The 15,289-nt window shown below is 43.3% G+C and overlaps 1 protein-coding gene across 7 annotated transcripts in view; it reads left to right on the top strand.

Moving 5' to 3' along the window:
- PXK (PX domain containing serine/threonine kinase like) overlaps positions 1–15,289 on the top strand; it is an 82,233-nt gene that overhangs the window by 41,777 nt on the left and 25,167 nt on the right. For all 7 annotated transcript variants that reach the window (XM_018066767.1, XM_018066766.1, XM_018066768.1 and 4 more), the window contains exons 5-12: positions 5,333–5,410; positions 5,915–5,988; positions 6,554–6,628; positions 9,511–9,615; positions 10,612–10,713; positions 12,058–12,219; positions 12,605–12,722; positions 14,608–14,686. In XM_018066767.1, coding sequence (XP_017922256.1) covers positions 5,333–5,410; positions 5,915–5,988; positions 6,554–6,628; positions 9,511–9,615; positions 10,612–10,713; positions 12,058–12,219; positions 12,605–12,722; positions 14,608–14,686 — 793 coding nt within the window. The remainder of the gene's footprint in view (positions 1–5,332; positions 5,411–5,914; positions 5,989–6,553; positions 6,629–9,510; positions 9,616–10,611; positions 10,714–12,057; positions 12,220–12,604; positions 12,723–14,607; positions 14,687–15,289) is intronic.

The following is a 15,289-nucleotide window of genomic DNA, read 5'->3' as shown; positions in this document are numbered from 1 at the left end:
GTGCCTCAGGAAAGGGAAACCCAGGCCACCTCCTCCACATCAGCTTAACTGAGCTGTTCCCCAAAGAGCAGGGCAGTCTTGTCCAGGTTTCCCAAAACTTACAGTGTGGCCCATGGCCCCCAAGGGCACCCTGTGCACCTCCAGCTTTCGGCATTTCCTCTGTAATATGGATACTGTCTGTACCTCTCCTTAGTTTCTGTGGCTACTGTCCAGCTTCCCTTCAGCAGGATCTGAGTTCTGTGTTCAGGTGTGGCTGAAACCACCAAGGCCACGTTTCCTGCCTATTGCTCTGACTGAGCCTGCAGGTGTTTTGTCAGAGGAGACATGTTGACGCCACCCATTCCCCAGGGGATGGGTGGCCAGCAGCTCTCAGGACATCAGCAGCTCCCTGCTTTCCTCTCTGGGACCCCAGCCGGGGATTGCTGGTCCTTTTCTTCCTTTCCTTCTGTTTTTGTTGTTGTTCAGTTGCTCAGTTGGGTCCCACTCTTTGTGATCCCATGAACTGCAGTACGCCAGGCTTCCCTGTCCTTCACTATCTCCTGGAGTTTGCTCAGACTCATGTCTGTTGAATCCATGATGCCATCCAACCATCTCATCTTCTGTCATCCCCTTCTCCTCCTGCCCTCAGTCTTTCCCAGCATCAGGGTCTTTTCCAGTGAGTCAACTCTTCGCATCAGGTGGCCAAAGTATTGGAGCTCAAGGTTCAGCATCAGTCCTTCTAATGAATATTCAGGACTGATTTAATTTAGGATTGACTGGATTTATCTCCTCGCTGTCCAAGGCACTCTCAAGAGTCTTCTCCAGCACTACATTTTGAAAGCATCAGTTCTTTGGCTGTCAGCCTTCTTTATGGTCCAGCTCTCACATCTGTATGTGACTACTGGAAAAACCATAGCTTTGACTGTGTGAACCTTTGTGGGCAAAGTGATATCTGTGCTTTTTAATATGCTGTTTGGGTTTTTCATAGCTTTCCTTCCAAGGCACAATCATCTTTTAACTTCATGGCTGCAGTCACCATCTGCAGTGATTTTGGAGCCCAAGAAAATAAAATCTGTTACTGTTTCCAAGTTTTCCCCATGTATTTGTCATGAAGTGATGGGTCTGGATGTCATGATCTTCATTTTTTGAAAGTTGAGTTTTCAGCCAGCTTTTTCATTCTCGTCTTTCACCATACTTTCTGCCGTTAGGGTGGTATCATCTGCATATCTGAGGTTGATATTTCTCCCAGCAATCTTGATTCCAGCTTGTGATTCATCCAGCGTGGCATTTCACGTGATGTACTCTGCACAGAAGTTCAATCAACAGGGTGACAATCTATAGCCTTGATGTACCCCTTTCCCAATTTTGAACCAGTCTGTTATTCCATGTCTGGTTCTTACTGTTGCTTCTTGACCTGCATACAGGTTTCTGAGGAGGCAGATAAGATGGTCTGGTATTCCAGTCTCTTTTTACTACCAAATTCACTGAAAGGAAATATGGATCCTTGGTACTTTGTTGAGGGTTGGTTTGGGGTTGTTCGTTTGAATTAAAAAGTCTAATTGAGGGCCAGCTGTTGTACAGGGAAATCAGTTGTCTCCTGGCCAGTCATGCGGGGTTTATGTTGAGAAACATGTACACATACACACACATCGCCTTATTCATCTTGTTAGCAAGGTATAGCCATCACTGCACTGTAACCATCTTCCCACCTTAAACCACTCCGTAAATAAGCTTTTTAATGTCCATGCAGAAGTCACTTGGACCAGAAATCAAGAGGCCTGCATCCTGGCCCCAGCTTTCTTATTAGCAGCAGCCTCTCCACTCTGTAGGCCTCGGGGTCCTGACTGATAACATAAGAGATGGAGGTGGGGAGAGTGGACCAGATAGTATCCAAAGCTCTCTTCTAGCTCTAAAATCCCAAGAGTCCTGTGAACAGGTCAGATAGTAGTGGGCTCCAGGATGGAGTGGAAGAGAGAGGGAGGGTTTGGGCAGGAGGGGAGGGTGGGAGTGAAGGTGAGATTTTATTCAGAACAAGAGCAGGGTGCTTCAGAAAGGCTGCAGTTTGCTGTAACATACCAGCTGGTCTGTATTCCCTGCGGTCACTTCATGGGGCTAAGATCTAGGTGGTCAAAGGCTGCACACAGTGGGGGCAGCTGGTACCTTCTGAGCTGAGAAGTCTGAGCTCTGTGGGGAGTGTAAGGTGGACTTGAAGGTGTTGCTCTGTGTTTCCTGTCTGGGGCTTGTTTGTCAGCGTCTAGAGAGCATGAGAGTCAGACACGACTGAGTGTCTTCACTTTCACTTTTCACTTTCATGCATTGGAGAAGAAAATGGCAACCAACTCCAGTGTTCTTGCCTGGAGAATCCCAGGGACAAGGGAGCCTGGTGGGCTGCCGTCCATGGGGTCGCACAGAGTTGGACACAACTGCAGCGACTTAGCAGCAGCAGAAGAAAGCATGCAGTTTCCCCCATAGGTCTGTCAGTGCTAATGAAAGGGAGGGCAGATCCCTTCCTTTTCATGGATTTTATGTGCTCATGAATGAGTGTGCACACCCATTGCGCATGGATTCAACCCTTGCTACTATGGGGTAGTCACTTAGTCATGTCCGATTCTTTGCGACCCCATGGACTGTAGCCTGCCAGGCTCCTCTGTGTATGAGATTTCCCAGGCAAGAATACTGGAGTGGGTTGCCATTTCCTTTGCCAGGGGAATCTCAACCCAGGATCGAACCCACGTCTCCTGGTTGGCTGGCAGATTGTACTACTGAGCTATTTAGGAAGCCCATTGAACCCTTGGTTAGTTCTTACTTCATCAGGTATTTACTGGCACCTGCTATGTGACAGGTACTGTGACTGCAGCACCAAGCATTAAATAGTCTCCTAACCCAACTCCTGCCCCAGGAAGGAGTACTGGGGTAGGAGTACTTCTGTAGGGAGATTGACTGGTAAAGACTGTGCCAGGTTAAAGACGTGATAGCACCTCGAGGGTGGGGGTCCAGGTAGAGATGACCCAGCTCTGAAGGTGGAGGAAGGCTCCCCAGAAGAGGTGACACCTGCATGGAGACCTGAGGTGAGTAGAAGTTAGCTAGGCCAAGAGGCAAGGGCCCGTACTCCAGGAGAGAAAGAAGTAAATATTTCTGTATGGCTGTGGGCTCTGCCACGTTTAAGATATTTCTTTCTAAAGCCAATGATCACAGACTCGTGGAAGACTAGTAGGACAGAATGCCGTAGGAGAGGGCCGTGTGGAGCGCTGGAGAGTACAGAGGAGGGAAGAAGGGAGCAAGCCCTGGCTAGGGGAGCAGCAAGTTTGGGTTGAGCCTCAAAGGTTGGATGGGCAGGAATAGAGAATGCTGAGGATTAGGGTAGGCCAGTCTTCAGGGGCCATGGCAGGTACACTCTCAGTGACAAGAGTGTGAGGCTCACACATTATTGGGCAGTGGGGGTAGGGGGGCTAAAGACCGAAGGTGTGAGGTTTAGAAGCTTGGTCCTAATTGGTAAGGACATGGGGCGCCAACAAAGACTTCTAAGCAGAAGACGTTTAGGATTGAAATGTGTTACCTGAATCTGAGGAGGGAAGGGATTAATATTGGGAGCATGGTGGTCGTGTGGCTTACTTGAGAATAAATCATAGCTCAGAGGAAAGACAATGTCCTGTCTATAATTTCCTGATCCCAAAGATAAAAAAGAAGAAGAAAAAAAAAGCTATTTTCTAATCCTTAATTTGTCAGTAACAAATCTAAACATGTTACATTTACTCACAGCTACTTCCCCCACTCCAAAAACAATGTACAATGCACAGTAAACATGGTGAAATAATGAGATTGTAGGGGATTATGAGTCACTGTTAGTTCTGAACCAACTGTCCTTTAAAGTCTCCGAGAATGACAGTGTATCGCATTTAGAAGATTATTTTTCATAATCCTTCTCAGTGTTGTGATTTTCACGTAAAAGAATATCTTTTGAAGTAGCTTACATTCAAGTTATTTTGGAAATGCTGAAAGCCTTTTATATCAGCATTTCTTACAGAAAAAGTTCAGAGCTTCCAGTGTCGGTTATGAAAATTCGTCTGCTGCCGCCACACCCAACCTCTCCAATTGGTTGTCACATTGGAGTAGTTAAAGCGAACGTAAATGGAGTCTGTTCTGTATCTGTCATCTCATATTCTTTTAGGTGCAGACAGCACTGACACTTTACATATTGAGTCAATAAGATTGTTTTCTTCCCCAAATCTCTTAATTGATAATGTACTCTAAAATATATCAAAATAATATTGTCTGCCAAGCTCTAGGCATAGTAGTTCCAGACTAGGTCATTTCAACACATGGAAAGAGTTTCTGCTGAATCCCTGGTGCCTGGGATGTAACTGATGCTTGGCAGAAGTGCAGTTTCACAATGGATTTGCAGGATTGCTGTTTGCTTTCAGGGATCCAACGTGGCTTTCATTCACTCGCTACATTGAGGGGGAAAACAGCAAATTACAGATGTTGCTTTTCGCAGGAAATGTAAAAAGCACAGTTATTCTGATGATTTTTTTATACTGTGAACTTTAAAGAACTTCCTCTTTTCATTGTCTTCATAGAAAGGGGAAACGTTCTCATGATAAACACAAAGAGAAGGATGGATTTTTTTTTTCCAGTAAGCAGATGTACAGTGGTTTCCCACAACAGAGCCATGTTGTTGCTGTGCATGGATGTTTTTCTAAAACACTGGCTTTTATTTCCAATATATATATTTAAGGCTAATCGCTTCTTTGTTGGTGAAAGCTATAATTTCATGAGGAATGAAGATGGGATAAATACCACTTGAAGCAATGTTTAATGCTATTCCAGGGTGACCTTAGGACACATTTTGAGTTTTGTGCTCCAGTTGTTGTCTGGTACATATATTGAATTCTTGGCTTAAGACAACTAGTTTGCATATTTTAGATCTTCCAGTTTAATTATTCTTTTACTAATTACTTTCTTTAATAAACTTTTGATTTTAGAATAATTTTAGATTTACAGAAAAAATAATGGCAGTGATAATATAGAATTTCCGTATATGCCCTCATCCAATTTCCCCTAATGTTAACATTTTATATAAGCATGATACATTTATATCAAAACTAAGAAATGAGCATTCACACATTACTATTAATTATAGTTTTATTCAGATTTCATTGGATGTTTCATTACTGTTGTTATTCTGTTCCAGGATCCAATCTAGAGTCCCATGTTTTATTTACTCTGTGTTCATTTTTTTATAATTAAATTTTTAAAGACCATCAGAATTTCACTTGCAAGAATAACGTCTTAAGTGTATTGCACTTTCCTGATATGTTTGTCTAATAAATACGTTTCCAAAATATCTTTGCAGAGATTGCCTTACAACATGTTTCCATGTTCTTCCGGTCAGAGCCAAAGTGGGAGGTGGTAGAACCATTGAAAGACATAGGTGAGAAACTGGTGTGCCCATTGCGTTAAAAAAGGATCACAGAACTGGGTTCTTTGTCATGCTTTCTTATAAGTATCCCAGAAAAGCTTTTATGCAGGTGAAATGCATAAGGAATGCAGGTGATGTCTTTTTTCGTCTGTTTCCATACTATTTGAGGATTCAGTCCTTAACTTTTATTAGTGAATAAATCTTGGTTGCAGACGCATCTGGGGATTTGGATGGTGGTAACTAAGTTTCAGAACCATCAATTCATTCCTCTCTTATCTTTTCCATTAAATCTAAACTGAAGTGCTGTTTTCCTTTTTCCATGAGTAATTTCTTTTATTTTTCAGTTTATTTTAGTGCAGCTTTTACCATTTCAGTATTACCAAATGGTTGCGTGCAGGTTCCTATATACCTATGAATAATGTTTCTGAACTTAATTTTTATTAATTATTTGGTCAGTAAAACAGAATCAGTTGATGTTAGATCATGTAGCTATAAACACATCTCCTTTTATGACAGGTTGGAGGATAAGGAAGAAATATTTCTTGATGAAGATTAAAAATCAGCCAAAGGAACGGCTAGTGTTAAGCTGGGTAAGCTAATTTTGTTTTGTTTTGCTTTAGACTAATTTCAGGGACTCCAGGTGGGTTTATGAAAAAGCAAGAGAACTAACAAGACAAAATTGTACTGTGCTGCCAAGAGATGTAAAGGGCCCCTTAGTCATACATCAAAGAGTCATTTTCAGTCACTTTGTTTATGCATATGGTAATATCAGTGTGACTACATTTCATCAGCTAGTAAATGTTTGGAAAGAAATACGAACAGCTTAAAATAGTTTTCTTGGACCTCTTTAGGACTGACACTTTGGCAGTTTTTTAAAAAAAAATGCTTGAGCATCATTTTTATTTTATCTATCACTTTGAGAGCTCTAGTGATACACTTGGTTAATAAAATTAGGTAACATTACAGTTAGGTGCTAGTATTTGTATGTTTATATACTCCAGAAAGGCCATGAGGCAACACAAATTACTGTGGTTTTCATCTTTGGTTTAGTAGTCATGTATTTGGACAGATTTTTTTTTAAAAAGGAAAGGCTTGTAAGGAATTTTTCTTTTGAGGACCAAAACAGCACCCTGATATTTCCTCCCATGTTTGCAGGCTGACCTTGGTCCTGACAAGTATCTGTCAGATAAAGATTTTCAGTGTCTAATCAAACTTCTGCCTTCCTGTTTGGTGAGTACAAGTCCTTCTGTTACTCTTGATGCCGATGGCAGATTCACAATGTTTTCTTGTGGGTGGGTGGCGCTGAAAACACTCTCCAGGGTTGAGAATGGAGAGGTAGAGTGGATTTCTCTTCAGACTGGAAGTGCTCAGGGCTACTCCCACAGACCATTGGCCATTTAAATGACATTCATGACTGCCAGACCACCCACAAAATGTGGTAATTTATTCAATTTTTTCTATTCATTTGGCCACGCCGCATGGTATGCAGGATCCCTACCAGGGATCTCATCCACACTCCTTGCAGTGGAGACACAGAGTCGTGACCACTGGATAATCAGGGAACCCTGAAATATCGTTTTTATGTTTTAAGCAAATATCAGGGTAGGAAAGCACCCACTTCTCTGAGCCTCTTGTTCCTGGTGAGGATGTTTATTATCAATGAGTTGAGAGATCTGTTTCCAGCCTGAGAAAGCAGAACTGATGCAAATTTAGATTAACCGGAAAAGGGAATCTAATCCAAGGCTTTCAGTGGTAAAAACCTCATGAATGTCTTTCAAAAGATATGCAGATATTCTTAAGGAAAAGACTAACCTGGCCAGAGAAAATTGAGTTAGTGTTGATATTCGTTTTTTGAAGAGAATGTCTTGTCAAGCTAGCAAGACCAAGTGTTTAATGTGGTGTGATACCTGGCGGAGAAAAATACTGTGGTCTTTGAGTCTGATAGGTTGTGTCACACAGGCTGTGAGCGTGCAATCCTAAATTTTTTTTTCTTGGATACGCTCTTTTAAAAAAGAAGATAATGCAAGCTAATGGTGCATATTAATTGCAGAAAGTCAGAAAGCACAGATAGGCAAAAATAAAATAAAATTTGCCCATAATTGCAAGTAACCTGAAGTATGGGCCAAAGTGTCATGTTCAATTGTTACTTCTCTGGAATTTTATTTTATTTTATTTTATTTTTGGCTGCGCCTTGTGTCTTGCGGGCTCTTAGTTCCCCAAACAGGAATTGAATCAAGGCCACAGTAGTGAAAGCCCAGAATCCTAACCACTAGGCCCACCAGGGAACTCTCTTACATGATTATTTTTGAAAAAAATCATATAGATACTGTTCTAAAGCTTGATTTTTGTTGTTGTTAGTGGTATACCCATGAACATCTTTTGTTGTTAATAAATACAGTATAATACATCATTATTACTGACTGCATAAAATTATCATCGGCCATACCTCAGTTCACTCAGCTAATCCACTAGACATGTGGATCACTTCTAGTTTTTTGCTTTTATTTTTTTAAAAAATGCCATGGTGAACAATTTTAGCTGAACATTTGTACCCATTCTTAGTTATTTTTATAAGATATCTAAAACTAATTAATAAGCAGTTATAGGGAAGTTTTTTCTTTGAGACTATAGAAGTAGCATCAGAGAAGGCAATGGCACCCCACTCCAGTGCTCTTGCCTGGAAAATCCCATGGACGGATTAGCCTGGTAGGCTGCGGTCCATGGGGTCGCTAAGAGTTGAACACAGCTGAGCAACTTCACTTTCACTTTTCACTTTCATGCATTGGAGAAGGAAATGGCAACCCACTCCAGTATTCTTGCCTGGAGAATCCCAGGGACGGGAGAGCCCGGTGGGCTGCTGTCTATGGGGTCGCACAGAGTCGGAAACGCCTAAAGCGACTTAGCAGCAGCAAGTAGCATAGTCTTTATCAAACCCACTAGAGATTTTCTAGCTCCATCATTTCTCTTTTATTTACTGGTTGGCATTCTACTATAAGGAAGAGCTTCATGTTCTCTCTTTTTTATCTATTTATATCAGTATGAATTCCAAGAATTTTTATTTTATTCATTGGGTTTCTTTTTGAGGTGATGAAAATATTCTAAAATTAGTCTGTGTGATAGTCACACAGCTCTGAATATATTGAAAACAATTGAGTTGTATGCTTTCAACAGGTGAGTTATATTGGGATGTGAATTGCATTTCAGTAAAGCCATGAAAATATCCCCAACAGTTGCTTTGTTGTGATGATCGGGAGGAACTTCATGATCAGTTTTCTGTATTTCCCTGGGCATCCCCTTCCATCCCCCTGCCCATCCAATCCTCACACAATCCAGCTCCCAAGGGTTTAAATCTTCCTGATACTCCTTTGAGCTCAAGGCCCTTGTGATACTTGAAGTCATTTAGTCCGTGTATCCACAATTCCAGGTCACATGAGGACTTTTCTTTCAGTCATTAAATAATTTGTCTTACTCCCCACCCTGCTTTGTTGACATCCATGTCCGCCTCTCAGGAGGGCAGTGTCACTCATTATATTGCACACTCCAGCAGAGGGACAGGAAGACGCATGCTCACTGCTCTGGAAAAGAGCCAGGATGCTGAAAGATGCTGCCATTGCTTGTTTTCTGGCTGTCATGCTCCCTGGCTTATCACTAGACAACAGTGTAGAGTGTTAGGCAGCCCTATGAGGGGAGACACATTTGTCCTGGTTCCCACTTGGCTGCTCTAGAATTTGGCTTTTTTTTTTTTTTAACCAAGTTACAGAGGCCGAATATTAAAACCACCTTTCCCAAAACTCAGACTTCCCCTTTCTTGCACCACACTTTCGCCTGAACTGTGAGACCACGTTAAAGCAGATACCTTCCCTTGGAGAGCTTAACTTGTAGTCACTTTGCTTAATCACTGTAGTTTACCTTGGTTCTCTCATCTAAAAAATGAGTTAGTAATTGATCATCTGATAACTTGAAAATACCATGTGTTCAGGGAATGTTCTGCATTTATGTGCAATTAAACTATCAAGCTGGCACTTGATTCTGTATAACCAGATCCTAGATCTAAAAGGAACCTAGATGCTGATGCAGATCAAATGTGAATTTCTTTTTTTTTGTTTTGGCAGCACCCTTACATCTATCGTGTTACCTTTGCCACAGCTAACGAATCCTCAGCATTGCTAATTAGAATGTTTAATGAAAAAGGAACCTTGAAGGACCTGATCTACAAGGTACTGGTGGTGCAAGTTCCTGGTCATCAAGAAGTTCTCAAGTCCCTTAAGAACCTGTTATTGATATTTGATCCCTAAGCTTCTAGAAGCTAGGCCCCGAGGATTTAATTTTAATTTTATTTGGAATTTGTATTTATTTTAGCAATAGAAACTACCCAATTTGGCTAAAGAGCATTCCTTTACCCACATGAGGAAAGGTTGAGCATTTCATGATTATGTCCATTAGATTGTAGGCTGCTCTTAGGTCAGTTTTAAAGTTTAACTTTTTTTGTAAAGGGGTACTGAGAAGCTTTACAAACAAACTCATAGAAAAAGAGATCCGATTTGTGGTTAACAGAGGTAGGAGAGGATATTTAAGGAAAATTAGATGAAGACAATTAAAAGGGTAAGATGGATAAATACTAGAGGTGTAAAACACACCATAATAAATGCCATTACCACGGCGTGCTTGCTAAGTCACTTCAGCTGGGTCTGTTTCTGTGCTGCCTTGCGGGCTGTAGCCCACCAGGCTCTTTTGTTCATGGGATTCTCTAGGCAGGAATACTGGAGTGGGTTGCCGTGCCTTCCTCCAGGGGATCTTCCCAACCCAGGGATCAAACCCATGTTTCTTATGTCTCCTGCAATGGCAAGCGGGTTCTTTACCACTAGTTCCACCTGGGAAACCCATAATTAACACTGCTATGTGTTGTTGGTTTTTTGTGTTTTTTTTTTTTTTTTAAAGCAATACTGAAGAATTGTAACAGTATACAAGATTTGGGGGGTCTGCTAAAGTGAAGACCAGGAACATCTTCACTGGACTAGAAAAAGGCTGGAACCCTGGTCAGCCTCTTTCTATTAACTGTGCAGGCTGCTGTGTTTAACAGCCCATGTCCTGCCAGCTGGGCTCATCGGATGCCCGCAGCCTCTCAGTGTGTCCTGTCTGTTCAAGGAGGCCATGTGTGTGTGGAGTCCAACCCCGCTACTGCCTTCTTTTGTGCTCTTTGTTCCTTTCCAAAGGCAAAACCAAAAGACCCATTCCTGAAGAAGTACTGCAGCCCTAAGAAGGTTCAAGGCCTTGAACTCCAGCAGATAAAAACATATGGGCGGCAAGTATTAGAGGTAAGAGGTATCTGACTTTTAAGTTGCATTGGAATTTCACCCAGCATCACAGTATTCTTTTGGGAAAGTTTTCAGGCAATATCTAAAATAGTTGAAATTATCTGGTCACATACAAACTGGTGGCATTGTCATATTTTACCCCCAAAAGCAAATATTTGAGACTAAAGCAGTAATCTAGACAACACAGTTCCAAAAGCTTAGCTATTGGAAATTCCTAAATTAGTGTGTGATTTTTAAGAACTTTATTGTGTGAATACCAAGTTTTGTGTTATTTCTGGTTGATTTATCTTTGTGCCAAGATTCTTGCTTTTGTTATATCCTATACGTAACCATATGGCCCCCTTACAGAAGTAAAACTAACGTGAAAAAGCCTTTCCCACATCACTCTCTAGAGCAGCAGTCACAGTCCTATCAGTGAAAACAATTTAAGCATAAACACTCCCATGTTATATATGTTTAATTTATATACATATATATATATACTATTAGTAATGTATTTTGTCCAGTATAAGTTAAGAAAGAATGAGATTAAAATCAAAACAGACAGGAGACTTCTGTGGTGGTTCAGTGGTTAAAACTGTACTTCCAACTCAAGGGGTGGTAGGTTCGAACCCTGGTCTGGGAACTAAGATCCCACATACCACATGGCATGGCCAAAAAGTTAAAAAATAAATAAATGAAGAACAAAAACCAGAAAAGCTGTAATACTTTCTTCTGGTTCTCAACGGATCGTCCTGGACACCTGCTTCAGCAGGGCACTGCTGTGGTTCACCAGGTCTTTTGCAGGGCTGTATCCAGGTGGCTCTGTCACTGGCTGAACCACTGTTTATGAAATGGCAACTGAAAAGTTTGCTTCTTTTTATGGGAGGCTGTCATGTGTTTCTATTAATAAACAGCCAAATATATTCTGAGGTGAGACAGGACTAAAGATGTTTTCAGCTCAACCCCTCTTCTTGAATAATTGGCAGAAGCCCTGGCAGGATAGCTTTATTCATCTGTGCGGGAGGATCTTTGCCCTGGAGAGAGTTGGGATGTGGTGCTTAGGGAGAGAAAGTGCTTACAGTAGAGGCTTTTGGCATCAGAGCTGTTAACCCGAGCAGATACAGGCCGCTTCTCTGTTCTTTAGAAATGAGGGAGCTTGGCTTGGCGTGTCCACAGCTGGAAAGCACTCAGCGTCCGTCTCTTTTCCAAAGAAATGCACAGACATGTACTCTTTCTTTAGGAATCTCCCCAGTGACCAGTTAGGTCTTGTTTCAAAATATATTGACTAAAAAAGCAAAGTTTAAGCTTGTCTTGTATTGAATGAGTTGGGGGGGAGTGTAACCACTACATATATTTCCATAGGTCCTAAAGTTTCTACATGACAAGGGATTCCCTTATGGGCATCTTCACGCTTCCAACGTGATGCTGGATGGGGATACCTGCCGGCTGCTGGACCTGGAGAATTCCTTGTTGGGCCTTCCTTCCTTCTACCGATCATATTTCTCACAGTTCAGGAAGATCAATGTAAGTTGATGAAAGTGATGAAACAGCAGGCTTATTTTTAGGTGTAAGTTATCCCCGTGGCAGGATGCATGATCTGTCCCTGTTAGAAATGTGTGCTAAGCAGGGATGGGTATGGTTGGGGCAGGCACACCTGTTGGCCCTGTCTCTCCCATGGCACTGCTGTATCTGAGAGGCAGGGCCAAGGAAGGGTAGAACCTCTGACCACACCATCGTGAAGGGTAGGACCAAGACTTTTGGTCAAAACGATTCTTGTGAGCTTTTACAAAAGGCCTCGAGTGGTCACTACCAGTTGTGGGTGGGGTTGCCCCTGGGCCATGTTTCTTAGTGGAAGCCCAGGGCTAGGGATTCACAAAGCCAAAGCCCTCTGCTGTCTTTTCTTCTGCAGACATTGGAGAGTGTGGACGTCCACTGCTTTGGCCACTTACTATATGAAATGACTTACGGACGACCGCCCGACTCAGTGCCTGTAGACTCCTTCCCTCCTGCGCCGTCCATGGCTGTGGGTCAGTATGGGGTTTGTAAGGGTCTCTGGGCCCTGGTCATGCTCGGAGCTTCTCACCCCCTTTTCCAGAGTCCAGGGAAGGTCCAGAGGAAGTTATTGTGCTCCATAGCCAGGAAGTCTTACCAGGAAGTAGAAGTTGCGGGAATAACTTTCTTAAATGTATTTCACTGAAAACTCAGATTGCTCATCTGTTTGTCAGGCTGTCTGAAATCTCAGGAGTCCTTCTGTAACATGCGTCAGAATTTGGGAAGCAAGAGGATGTGAAGAAAAGTATGGCTAGTGATAGGTCTAAGCAGAAGCTAGGAGCAGACAACGTGCACCCAATCTTGTGGACTCAGGCAGAGTCGGGAGGTATCCCAAGGCTGGAGGGGGACCTGCAAGGACAACCACAGGCTGGACACCCAACAGAGGACAGCCCGCCAGGCCCAGATTAGGAAAGGCGGGCAGGAAACCCTGGATCCAGGAGTTCTCCCAGCATCACTGAGGGGCTTCTGTAGGAAGGAGGGATGTCAGGGCTGATGCAGAGTCACCCAGGGACCCTGTCCTCCCCTCGACAGCCAGCTCACAACCCCCTGGGGTGGGGGTGGGGGGGCAGGGCAGCTTTTGGAACATCGCGCCTTCCACGCATTCAGGTCAACCTCCACCAGTGTCTGTTTTGTGTCATGAGATGGTTCCAGAGAATAGGCCCCGAGACTACTTTGGGTTGAATTTGAACAGCTGAAATGGAACAGTGACCTGCAAGTAAAAAAAAAAAAAGGAAGAAAATCTGGCTGTTTTTGTAAATAAAGTATATGGGAGGATGTACATAGTCTGTGTGCAAATATTATATACCAATTTGTATAAGAGACTTGAGCGTCTGCAGATTTTGGGTATCTTTAGGGCTTCCCTGGTGGATCAGAGGCTAAAGCGTCTGCCTCCAATGCAGGAGATCTGGGTTCAGTCCTTGGGTCGGGAAGATCCCCTGGAGAAGGAAATGGCACCCCACTCCAGTATTCTTGCCTGGAGAATCCCGTGGACGGAGGAGCCTGGAGAACTACAGTCCACGGGGTGGCAAAGAGTCGGACACGACTGAGCGACTTCACTTTCGCTTTCACTCACTTAGGGATGGAGAGGTTCCTGAACCAGTGTCCCAGGGAGACTGAGGGAAGACTGAATGTAATAAACGATAATTTTGCAAACTTGCTCCATATGAAATGTCTTTTTCATTTGTGATAATTATTTTTTCCTGGTATAACCAAGTACTATATTAAGTTTAGAAGCTTGCCTCAGTTTCCTTGGATGTATCTCTTTACATAAAGTAAGAATTCATTTGGATATGTGAAGAGTTAAATGTGTATATTTGTGTGGGTAAAAAGCATAATGTTAATAATAGTTATTTCTGAGTGGTCAAATTATGAATGGAAAAAAAAAATCTGGCTGCTTTTGTTTACACCTTCCAAGGTGTTGGATGGTGAGATACCAACAGTTGGCGCTTCATATGTTGGTTTTGACTAAAAAGCAGGCAAGCAGAGACGTGTCTTTCAAGTTCAGAATTTTACTCATGTATGGTGTTTACTTCTCTTTTAAGAGAGCAAACACATTTATGAATGATATCTTGAGTCCTTCCTCCAATTATCTGTGCAGTATACTTAGCTTTCTGTCAGCATGTGGTTCCTGAACCATTTTTATTTTTTTTGAGTCATCGGGAGTTGTCAGTATTGCCAGCAGCCCCCCTTCGCCCTCCACCCCCTGCCACCACGTATGCCATCTGTCTGTGCGTGAAGAGTTTTGACATTGTCCTGATGAGCCCGCAGACAGTTGTTGAGATGTGGTGTCAAACTTTTCATCACCAAGAGGGTTTGCCAGCATGTTCTGTGGAACTAAAATGTGTATCTGTTCATTTCAAGTGGCCGTGTTGGAGTCCACGCTGTCTTGTGAAGCCTGTAAAAATGGCATGCCCACCGTCTCCCGGCTCTTGCAGATGCCGTAAGTCAATCCCACGCCTTGGCTGTAACTTCCTAACCGTGTCGAGCCCCGGACCACTGGCCCAAGCGTCCAGTCCCAGTAGAGACTCATCTGCGGTCCCCGCAGAGTCTGTGTGGCCTGCTTGCCAGTGGCCACTTGCCACGTGACACCCTGACCTTTCCTCGTGGCCTCTGCGCACTGTAGTCTGACTGCTCTGTCTTCACACCCATGCCATCTTCACGTGTGTCTTCATGTGTCTCTCTCCCTGTCCACGCAGGCATTGTGTGCGTGGACACACGGCAGCCCCCCGTTTGGGAAGTACTGAAGGGGGCAACCCTGTTTCCGTTCATCGCACGGCCCACAGTGGTGGCTGCTTCACTAGGCGCTAGTCAGGCAGGGTCTGGCCTCCAGGCGGAGGGCTGCCTGGCTTCGGCCTCCCCTGCACCTGTTTATTTATTTGCTCCCTGGGTAGGGTATGTCTGATGTCTGACATGTCCCAGGCCCTATGCTGGGGCTTAGAGATGAATGGTCGGTTGAGGCGGGTCGCATAGTGCTCTGGGGTCTTTTTTAAGGTGCCTGTTCTGCTCCTTCACGGAAAGACAGCAGGATGGTTCAGAAGCATGT

The sequence above is a fragment of the Capra hircus genome, chromosome 22, assembly GCF_001704415.2.
Source record: "Capra hircus breed San Clemente chromosome 22, ASM170441v1, whole genome shotgun sequence".
Taxonomy (NCBI): Eukaryota; Metazoa; Chordata; class Mammalia; order Artiodactyla; family Bovidae; genus Capra; species Capra hircus.
Note: the sequence above shows the minus strand (reverse complement) of the source record. Positions and strands in the feature narration are given on the sequence as shown.